The sequence below is a fragment of the Sarcophilus harrisii genome, chromosome 2, assembly GCF_902635505.1.
Source record: "Sarcophilus harrisii chromosome 2, mSarHar1.11, whole genome shotgun sequence".
In the NCBI taxonomy this organism is placed as follows: Eukaryota; Metazoa; Chordata; class Mammalia; order Dasyuromorphia; family Dasyuridae; genus Sarcophilus; species Sarcophilus harrisii.
Genome location: NC_045427.1, coordinates 612,306,408 through 612,318,048, shown reverse-complemented (window position 1 = coordinate 612,318,048; position 11,641 = coordinate 612,306,408). Strand labels below are relative to the sequence as shown.

General features: G+C 41.0%; 1 protein-coding gene across 2 annotated transcripts in view; it reads left to right on the top strand.

The window, feature by feature from the left end:
* Positions 1–398: 398 nt before the first annotated feature.
* Positions 399–11,641, top strand: part of ADK (adenosine kinase) — a 618,595-nt gene continuing 607,352 nt past the window's right edge. The window contains exon 1 of one of the 2 annotated variants that reach the window (XM_031949472.1): positions 399–513. In XM_031949472.1, coding sequence (XP_031805332.1) covers positions 449–513 — 65 coding nt within the window. In that variant the 5' untranslated portion in view covers positions 399–448. The remainder of the gene's footprint in view (positions 514–11,641) is intronic. The other variant, XM_031949471.1, reaches the window with a different exon arrangement.

Here is an 11,641-nt window from a genome sequence, read left to right as displayed (position 1 = left end):
AGCCGGCTGTCCCTCTCACTGCCTGAAAGACGGCTTCACGCCGCTGCGCTCGGCTCGCCTCCTGGAGCGGAAGCCTGGGCGGAGCAAAGTTTTCCGAAAGCCTCAGGCGCGCTCCATCTCCAAGCAGGGGCTTAGAGGCCGGCACTGGGACGGCTCTCTGCGTGCAGGCGCTAAGGACTGCCCGTCCACGTGTATCTGCCCCTCTCCGATCAAGGCCCCGTCTGGGGGAGGGGCAAAGACGGCCCGGGAGGCCGCCTGACCTGGGGGCGGGGCGAGAGTCCGGGAGCTGAGAAGGGCGGGGCTCACGCTCGCGCGGAGTCCGAGTAGAGGACTCCCGGGCGGGCCCGCGGGAAGGTCGGGGGAAGAGGGAGGCGTGCACTGGGCGGGGCCTTGGGAGGAGGGGCGCTTCTGTAGCTCGGGGCGCGGGAGAAGGGGAGGTAGCGCGAAGATGGCAGCAGCTGACGAAGAGCCTCAGGCTAAAAAGCCAAAGGTGGAGGCTACTCCGGCTCTGAGGTGAGCGTCGCCGGGCGGGGAGGGGCGGCACGTGGAGGCCAAACTGAGTGGGGCCTCGGGGCGGCCCCGCGAAGCCCCGGCCGGCTCCGAGCCAATCAGCGTGGCTGTCCGAGGGGAGGGGGGCCAGGCCCGGCCCCACGTGGGCGCCCTCGCGCGGCGTCCCGTCCAGTGGAGGGAGCGGAGGGTCCGGCTGCGGCTGGGTTCTGGCGCGCGGCGCGGCACCCGCCACTTCTGGGAGCCCTGGCGGAGCGACGCCAAAGAGCTGGAGGACGGTGTGGGTGTCCGGGGGTCGAGGAGACCCCGGCCCGCGTGCAGCGGCCGGGGCGCGCGGAGCCGGGGTCAGCTGAGCGAACCTGGGCTCGATTGTAACAAAGTTACTTCTCCCTCCGCTCTTCGGTGACCCAGGGCACGGTTGCGCCCGAGCCTCGGAGACCTGGAGATCCTTGTGCGCGCGGCCGCGGCGCGGGGGCCCAAAACAGGCCCCTCTTCTAATTACGAGCCGCCCCCCTGGCCGCTGTGCATGTCTGTGTTTGTGTGCGCGTGTGCATGTGATGTAGGATCGTGTGTGCATATGCGCGCGTCTGCGAATGAGAAAGGACTTTGGAGACTCCTCTCGCTCCTCACCCCTCTCTCTGCGCGTCATCCCCTTCCATTCATTTTCTCTCAAGTAAGGAAGAGGTAGAGCCGTGAACAGGCAAACTTACCGGCTAGAATCTGCTTCCAAGCGAAAAGCGCTTGCTGTTCACAAGCTCACAAGCTGGCCAAGCAGGGGGATCTTGGCCAGGCGCTTACTTTTTCTGAGCTTCCGTATTCGGTATCCCCAAAGCACATGGGGAAAACATACCTTGCAAATGTGATTGCCGTTTAGTTGTTTCAGTCTTGTCCGGTTCTTGATGATCTCATTGGGGGTTTTCTTGGCCAAGATACTTGGATTGGTTGGTTGCCATTCCCTTATCTAGCTCAATTTTACAGCTGAGGAAACTGAGGCAAACAGTAACTTCCCCGTGGCCCCACGGATAAGCTAATGAGTGTCTGAGACCAGATTTGAATTCAGGAAAATGAGTGTTTCCGACTCCCAAGTCTGTTGCTCAGTTCACAATGTTAAATGATTCATTTTTGCAGGCTTGTAAAAGTGATTTTTAAAAATTTAGCACCTAGCCCGTAGGAGGTGCTTAAGAAAGGTTCACTGATTGATTCAGTATAGAGTCATTGGAAAAGAGCACTGAACCTTCCTGTAGCCACTGTGAAGTTGATTCTAGTCCTGGAATAAGGATCCTGACTCTGTACTGGGCAAACCTTTTAACCTTTGTAGGAAGTTTCTTCATTTGCAAAATGAAGAAGAGTGGACTAGGTGACTTCTTTTGGATCTTTCCAATTTTAAGGCCCTCTGACCTGTGCATCTAATGATATTTTTGATCCCTTAAAGCTGGGTTCTTAATGTTTTTTGTTATGAGCCTCCTTGGCAACTTGGTGAAGCCTATGGTCCCCCTTATTAGAATGATGTTTTTGTTTTTTACTGAGGCAATTGGGGTGAAGTGACTTGCCCAGGGCCACACAGGAAGTGGTAAGTGTCTGAGATCAAATTTAAACTCGGGTCCTCCTGACTTCAGGGTTGGTGCTCTATCCACTGGGTCACCTAGCTGCCTCTAGAATGATGTTTTTAAATAATAAGAAGGAAATGCTTCTAATAATAATTAAATGATTAATTTAATTAATATTAAATAAATAATTAATTGATAAATTAAATAATAAGAAGGAAATACAGTTGGAGGTTAGTGAAAATGAAGACAGTTTTTCTCACATCCAAGTTCACAGACCCCCTGAAATCTATTCATGGACCACTTTAGGTAGATTTCAAGGTAAGAACCCTTGTCTTAGTTTCTATTCCTAAACCAGGAAGAAATTACCACCATACTGAAGTTTTTTTCAAAAAGATTTGGCCAAATATGTAGTCATAAATTTGATACATTCTAATTATATTAGACTTTGGGTGGTCTGGTCTTTTTCATATTGTTCAGGATAATGCTTCTATGCTGGAAAAGCCTTTTGGCACATATAGTTAGGGCTTATTTTTTAATCCCATCTGACAGAAATGCCTGGCAATGACACCCATTCCTATGATAGATAAATCCACCTGACAAGAGTTGACAAAGGCCATCCCTAGCTCTTTGTCATGCAAAAATAAGAAACAAACTTTGAACTTGATTATCAAAGGGGACTTTGTTTCTGCCACTCTTGTGTTCTTGCAAGTAATCAATCAAAGTTCATCTTCAGCTGGCTTTAAATCCACATTAGGGTTTCAACTGCCTGAGTTTTTGGCATATGGCTATATGTGCCTCTCAGTGCCCTCAGTGCTTTCGTTATATTCCTGTTCTCTGCAGGGGGCTTTTCTCAGATTTGCTCCTTCCCAACTACCAATGACCTCAGGATTCTTCTGCCTTAGGGCCTTGGCTCAGGCCTGCTCTCCCATCCCCACCATTGTTTCTTGCTTTTCCTGGCTTCCTTCCAGATTCAGCACAAATCTCATTTTCCAGAAGCTTTTCCCATCTTTCTCCCTCAACCCCATTGTGTCTTCCCTCTGAAATGACTTCCATCTATCCTTGTGGATTTTAGATGGCCCTGGGGATTTGCCTGGTGTTTTCCCCTCTTAGAAGTTAAGCTCTCTGAGGGCAGAGCCTAATACTTGTCTTTCTTTGTGCTCTAAACATTTTTCTGGTCCTTGGTAGAGATTAACAACTACTTTTGGACTAGCTTTTTATTGCCAGATAAAATAATCTCTTACTAATCCTCATTTTTCTTGATCTCTCTGCTGTCTAACCACCTTCCCCTGGTGGAGATCTTTTCTTCTAGGTTTTTGTATCTCAGTCTCTCTTGCTTCTATCCTTATGATCTAGTTCTTAGTCTCTTTTGCTCCATATTTATTCTGTTACATCTGTTCTTCCTTTAGATTCTGTCCTTTCTTGATCTATTCACTTTGTAAGAACTTGTTCATGTGAATGTTAATTTCTTCCTTCTGTTGTTTGGATCATAGTTGTACATAGTTGTTTGCATGGAGGCTCCCCCATTAGGCCTAGACCATAGAGTGTGTACTGGTTTGGCCTTTTCACAGAGAAATCTCTAGAGTTTAATCTGCCATTTGCTTAATGCTAGCTGGCTCTTTGATTGACTTGTCCACATTCTCTTTTCTCTCAATTCTCTCTCACTTGCTAATCTCATCAGTTCTTCCATAACCTGGCCCATACTGGACCAAATTTCACTGTTACTGTCAAGAACACTCTCATCTTCCCAATCACTCAGCTCCTAACCACAGCAGCCTTACCTCACATATCTAGGTAGCTGCCAGATTTTGTCATTTCTTTCTCTGACATTTTAGCATTTACAGCACAGAACTGCCAAAATGATTTCCTGAGGTACAAGGTCTCACCTTGTCTCTCTTCTCCCTATACACCCTTCCTCAGTCCCAGTGGCCCCTTTTTACTTCAAGGACCAAATATAAAGCTCTTTGACAGTTGAAGATCTGAACAACCAGGTCTCTTCCCACCTCTTCCATCTTCTTGCTTCCTCCTTCTCTCCATACATTCTGCAATCAGCCATCCTGGGGTACTTGCCGTTCCTCAAAAGTGAAGCCCCATTCCCAAGTCTCATGCCTTGTGTATTCTCCTTCCCATCCTTCAATTCTTGGCATCCCTGACTTTCTGTAATAATTGGCTGAAGTACCACTTTCTTCTTTCTCCCTGTTAGGGCCATTCTCTCTAAGGTTACCTTCTATCTCTGTTGTAAACTTGGATGTATTGAGGTATGTGTGTGTATGTTGGCACTTACTCCATTAAGAATACAAACTCCTTGAAGGCAGGGACTGTTTGTGCTTTTTTGGAGGGTTGGGGGGAAAGGGAAAGAGGCCAGGAGGAAGCAAGCATTTATAAAGCAACTAGGATGTTCTAGACACTATTAAAAGTTTTAAAGTTATCTCATTTTATTCTTACGAATAACCCTGGGAGATAAGCACTATTATTATCTCCATCTTACAGTTGAGGAAATTGAGGTAGAAGGTAAAGGACTTGTCTAAAGACATCTTCCTGACTCCAGCCAGGCTCCAACTGCTGTTCTGTCTCTTTGTATGCCTGAGGCCTGGCACAGTGACAGATACAATAGTAAGCACTCAATAAAATCTAGGTTGCCAAAGTGAATAAAGTAACAGGTCTGGAATTAGGAAGACCTGAGTTCAAATCCAACTTCAGTCACTTACTTGCTGTATGATCTTGGGTCAGTCACTTAATCCTGTTAAGTTAATCTGAAGTGCCATATCTGTAAAATGAAAAGAAAATGGCAAATGACTTCTTTGCCAAGAAAACCCTAAATGGAATCAAAGAAGAGTGGGACACAACTGAAAATGAATAAAGTACAAAATAAAAGCTCATTGATTTATCAAGAAGATCTGCACTCTTTGTTTGCAACTTCCCTAATTTCTCATTCTCCTTTTCCCTTTGCTACACTTAGTGTGTCATTGTCTGTTCATGACCAGTCAACTCCTGCCTCTCTGGAGTCTCCCAGATTCCTCTTCTGCTTGGAATAATCTTGATTCAGCCTGCCAAATAAATCTTCTTTCTTTAAACAGTCTCTTGAAATTCTACCTCTTCCCCAGAGCATTTCCCATCTAATAATAAATAATTGGCATGTGTGTGGTCTATGTGACCCTGAGAATATCCCTTAACCTCTAACTCTACCATACAACTTTAATACTCTGTTGCAGAACAATTTTTGATCTGCTTTGGTAGAGGGAATTTCCTCATTAGGATCTTACTATGCCACTGAAATTATATTTCTAGTTTCTCTCTCACACACACATCTGTGCAAATATGTTTATAAAGTACTTTGCAATTGTATTTGTTTCTGCTCTTATTTGGATCTCACAACTATGGGTAAGGGCCACCTCATCCTATTTTACAGGAGAGGAAATTGAAGATAAAAGTGGTTAAATGACTTGTCCAGACTCACAGATTAAGTGGCAGAGATGCCTTTGCAGCTGGCCGGTCTAATGTCCATTCTATTATGCCATGCTGTCTTTAATTAAGCCAGTAGTTTTGACTTTTTCTCTCTAAATTTTGTTACTCCTAAACCTTCCTTGTGATTCATCACTCCAGAATTTTCTCTTTGATTTTATGTAATATTTGAAAAACCCAATTCGAGTGTGTTTATTTCATACTATCTTTATGTCTTTCACTGTGCTCTCACATTGACTTCTCTGCAATTGAAACAGTTCGTTTTCCACAGCATGCCCCATAATTCCATGTGTAGAGAGATACTGAAATGTTTTTAACGATGAAAATAGATTAAATTGTTTTGTTTGAGGAAGAAATTGCATTAGCTAGTCTTATTTCCATTCAAATGAACTTGGCATTTGCTGGTAAGGAATGCTGAGAGACCTCAGAAGATAGATGGGTTAGAAACTCGCATCTTGCTTTACCGTTAAGCAATGGCCCTCAGGCTGCATGAATTTGGCAACAACCAGGCAGTGGTGATAAGGTGGATAGAATATTGAATTTGAAATCCGAAAGAACTGGATTCAAATCCATGCTCAAATAATAACTAATCTGGGTGATTCTGGACAGATTACTTAGCCTTTTTGAGCTCCAACATGATCATCTGTGAAATGGGAATAATACCACTATCTTTCTCATGAGGCATATTTTCCTGCAGTTAATTTTTTTAGGTAAATAATATTTTACATTTTTTCAATAATATTTAATGATTGTTTTCAATTTGATTTTTTGGTAAGATTTTGAGTTACAAATTTTTCTTCCTCTCTCCCCTCCTCCTTCCCTATTGAAGGGGAAATGAAACTGTGTTCCCTTTAAAATTATCACTCTGAAACTGTGGTCCCTTAAAAATTATCACTCTGAAATTGTGTCCCCTTTTTGATCTGAGAGATCAGGATCTCCCAGGCTTTTTTTTTTTTTTTTTGGAGAGTCTAGAGAGGGCTCATCCTCCCAGGATGAGACAAGCAACATTATTCAAGGGCAAGCTGGATCTCTATTCAAATTCAGGCTGAGGAAGCCTTCAAAGCAATTTCATTTGGGAGATCCTTGTCTGATCAGCTCAGGCTGTCCCAGCGCACATCCCCCTCCCCCAAGAACTACTCATATAACAGGTTTCCTTGTACTCAATTCTTTGCAGAAGGTCCAAAGCAGGACCTTGCCCACTGAGAAGGCATTCTCTTCTCAGTGCCAGCCTCCATTTTCCTAATAGGACTTTGCCACTAAAGAAGTCAATCTCTTAGCAAAACTGGCTTCCTTTTCAACAATAAACTTCCATTTTTGCCTATTAATATTTCGGGTTCATGAATTCTTTCACGAAGAACCTTCATGGAGAACCTTCACTGAGCAAAAGGGGATTTTAACAACTCTCTGACTGCCACTAACCTCATCACTATGATGGCAAGCAATCTGATACAGATTATACATATGCAGTGAAAGAAGTTACAGAAGAAAAGGGAAAAACTACCCCCCCCCCCCCCCCCCAAATACTCTAATCTGAATTCAGAATCCTCAGCTCTTTCCCTGGATGTGGATAGCATTTTCCATCACAACAAATCTTTTGGAATTGTCCTGGATCATTGTATAGCTGGGAAGAGCTAAGTCTACTATAGTTGATCTTTGTACAAATGTTCCTGTATACAATGTTCTTCTGGTTCTGCATTAATTTGAGTCTTTCTAGATTTTTCTGAAATCCTTCTGCATAGATTAAGGATTAAAACAAATATCTGCAAAGCATTGTGTAAACCATAAACCACTTAAAAATGTGAATAATTATTAATGAAATACATTTTTGGTCTCATTAAATTACATAAAAAATGTTATTGCTATATTGCTACTGACCTGCTACTTAAGGTTTTTGATGTTTTTTTAAGTATTGATGGATTTGCACTGAACTAGATAAACTCTCTTGTTCATATAACATGCTTTTTAAAAATATATTTTTTTTTCATGGATCCATTGATTAATTTATTTTAAAAAATAATTATAACTTTTTATTGACAGTACATATGCATGGATAATTTTTTTTTTTTACAACATTATCCCTTGCACTTACTTCTGTTCTGACTTTTCCCTTCCCTCTCTCCACTCCCTCCCCTAGATGTCAAGTAGTCTTATACATGTTAAATATGTTATAGTATATGCTAGATACAATATATTTGTGCAGAACTGAATAGTTCTCTTGTTTCACAGGAAGAATTGGATTCAGAAGGTAAAAATAACCTGGGAAGAAAAACCAAAATGCAAACAATTTATACTAATTTCCCAGTGTTCCTTCTCTGGGTGTAGCTGCTTCTGTATATGACATGCTTTTTATGAGATGTCCTGACCACTGGGATTAGTAAGACAGCTTGTGTGCATTGGTACAGAGCTAAATGAATCCCATGGACATCAAACCAGTATTCTTGGACTTTGGGACACTCTACAGAACCAGTTGAAATGAAATACCTGCAAAAATACTAACATAAGTAATTTATATAAATTAATCCCAAATTTTGATTTAGCAGCTTGAGGATTCTTTGTAATAGACCAGCAAAGGACTGAGTAGGACTGAGGCCTTTTAAACAAATATATTCACAACTTCACTATCAATTACTGGATTTCTGAGAAACAAAAATTATCCTTTGATTTCCTGAAGAGAACTTCACTGATTTGCCCATGGCACATAAAATCTGGATTTGAACCCAGGTCCTATGATTCCCAATCCATGGCTCTTGACGAAAAACCAGGTTACCTTTCAGTCCTCTGGGATTTCTCTCATTCTTTTTTGAAGTCAGTTTCTCTGATTAGTTTTGACATACAAAGGCTCCTCCCCCTGAGGATCCTCAAGGAGGAGAATAGGAGTTAGACCTTAGACCCTTCAGTATCCTAGAAAAGCTTTGAGTTTGAGTGCTGGGCCTTTGTCTCCTTCCTGAGTTCATGGATTCAAATTGTGTATCCTTTCAGGTGCTATCTGCCAGACTTAACAAGTCTTGCCTCTGTAATAACTCATATTTTTCTAACACTTTTCGATAGGTCCTTTTTTTTTTTGACAATTGTGTGAGGTGTACAAAGTTAACACATTTGAAGAACAGAGAGCTAAAACTAGAACCCTTGGTCTCATGATTACTAATTGAGTACTTTTAATAGTAGGCTTTAATTAAAACATGATTTCATTAATTGCATTGATAGCTGAGGCAACATGGCATAGTGGAAAGTGAAAGTGCTCTTGAACTCAACTTAAGACAGAAGTGAGGTTATCTTTGACACAACCTATGTGACCATTATAAATCAATGAAACTTTTTGAGCCTCACTTTCCTCATCTGTGTAATGGGAATAAGTACCTATTATCCAGAGAGTTGTTGTGAAGCTCAAATAAGATAATGTGTATTGTGCTTTGAAGGATCAAGAATTGTAAAGTCAGGTATGACTAATTTATTAGCTTCCTTTAATCTATCCCTTTTCACAACTTCCCTGTTTTTAGTGGGGTGTTGTCAGCCATTAATTTACCCAAATTTGGAACGTCTAAGTCATCTTAGGTTCTCTTGCTAAGTTAAGAACCTCCTAATTGGCACCCCTGCCTCGTGTCTCTTTTATCTTTTATACAGTTGCCAAAATTATATTCCTAATGTCTATGCATATGATATACCTAGTCAAAAGTCTTCAGTGGCTCCTTATTACTTATGAGATAAGTTGCCAGTTCCTTATTAGCCTTGCATTTGAGGTTCTCCATGGTTTGTCTTCAGCTTACCTTTCTGTTTTTTTCACTTTTTTTAAAATAAGTAATTGCAGCCAAATTGGACTACCAGCTGATCCAGATCTAGTCCAGCCGTTTTCTTTGTAGCTGGACAAGCCATCCTGTATTCCTGGACAGTCTTTGTTACCTTAAGTCAATAAGCATTTATTATGTGGCTGCTATTTGTCAGGCCGTGTGCAAACATTGGGATTGAGGTAGGGGATTCAAAGAAATGCAAAAAATAATCCCTTCCCTCAAGAAGCTTATTTTCTTATGGTGACAATATGTACAACAACTAGGGATATAGAAGATATATGTAGGAGAGATGTAACATTCTGAGAGAAGAAGGCATTAGTAGCTGAGGGGGAATGAGGAAAGACATGCTCTAGAAGGTGAGATTTGAGTTGAATCTTGAAGGAAGTGACAGGGGAACTAAGAGGTGGGTGTAAAGGAGCAGACTATTCTAAATATGGAGGACAGCCATTCCAAAGAGATGGAGATGAGAGATGAAATGAGTTTGTAAGCAAATGTGCCAGCTTTATTAGATTATAGAGTATAAGGAGGGAGCAAGGTAGGGGAGAAGATGAAGTGTAAGAAAGTAGGGAGAGGCCAGATGTTTATTGATAAGCAGAGGAGATGATCCTGGAGGTGAAGGGAGCCTTGGGAATTCACTAAGCAAGGGGGCAGAATCCTCTCCTTTTGAAGCCCAGCTCAGAAGTCACCAACTTTATGAAGGTACCTTGATTCCCCTTCCCCCAAATTGAAGTGACTTCTCCTTCATGTGTTTGTACCACTTTGTACGCCTCTTTTGCCTTAATCACAGCCTCTTGTGTACTCTATTAATTACATGTGTTTTCTGAGAGCAAGACTTTTTCTGTAGAGCTTCAGAGGTAGGAAAGGACCTCTGAGGTCATCTATCATCTGGTCTTGAGCCACCATACTTTAGCAGGAGCTCCCTTGGCTGTAGGCTTGACAAGTGGTCATCTAGTCTTCATTAGAGGGCTCCATTGAAAAGAACCTGCTCATTTTTTAGGGAGCAGATTCCATTTTGACAACTCTAACTGTTGGAGAATTCAAACGTTGGGGACTTGACAAGCCAAAGAGTGTTCTACATTGTGGCTTTTTTTCCCTGTTTCTCTCTGCCTTTGTATATTTGCCTAAAGATCAGTCATATACTTCTTCAGATTAGTTCTTCCTTTGAAGAAAGCTCTTCAGCTGCCTTACTAATGATCATAGGATCATGGAGTTAGAGTTCCGGAAGACCCAAAGCTAATGGTTCTCAAACTTTTTGTTTTCATGATCTCTTTATATGCTAAAATTTTTTTTGAGGACTCTAGAAAACTTTTGCTTATGTGGATTATGTTAAGGTACTTGCTGGAGCCATCTCATACTGGCTCTGATTGTTGAATTTTCAGTGTGAGCATTTACTCTTCTGCATTTGGCAGACACCATGAATAAGAGCTGGATTTATTTTTTTGTGGATTATCTAGACTGAAAAAAGTGATGGAGAAAATGTTGATGGTGCAAATTAAACTAAAAAATGTGTCATGCATAAATTATTTTTCACAGAGCTTATTAAACATTTACCAGTATACCCCTGTATTAGAAATTAAAAATGATAAAATTTAAAAATATTTATTAATTTATTAAAAAGTAACAGTGATATATCCATCATATGTTAATGTAACTAACATGTTTTTATGAAAAACAATTAGTTTCCTACACAAAAAAAAAAAATTAGGTGAGTCACATTGTTTTATATGTTTTTGCAATTAATAGAAGAATGGTTTAATTCTGTCTGCTTCCGTTTTCAATTTGTTGCAATTTTCTTTGTTTGTTTGAAGTATATGAAGAAAAGCTGTCCTCACCCAGAAATGTGGTTGGAAAGGGAGAAGTATTTTAGTGGACAGTCTTAGTTATTATCATGAAAATAGTTTTGACCTTGGGGAGCCACAGAGGTCCTCAAACTATTCTCAGAATTTGAGAACTGTAGGTCTAAACTATCATTCTGTAACTCCCAGCCAAATCCTAAAAAAAAAAAAAAAAAATTACATGTAAAAATAATTTTAACATTCATTTTTTAAAATTTGGAATTCTACATTATTTTTCCCTCTCCCCACACCCTTATTTCTAAAATGGCAAGCAATTTGATACAGATATACATGTGCAATGATGTAAAATGATGAGCATATTAGTCATGTTATGAAAGAATACTCAGACTAAAAAAAAAATTAAAAAATAGTATGTTCCAATCTACATTCATACTCTCAGAATTCTTTCTCTGGATGTGAATAGCATCTTTCCTTATGAGTACTTTGGAATGGTTTTAAATCATTTTATTGCTGAAATTAGCCAAATAATTCATAGTTGATTATTGTA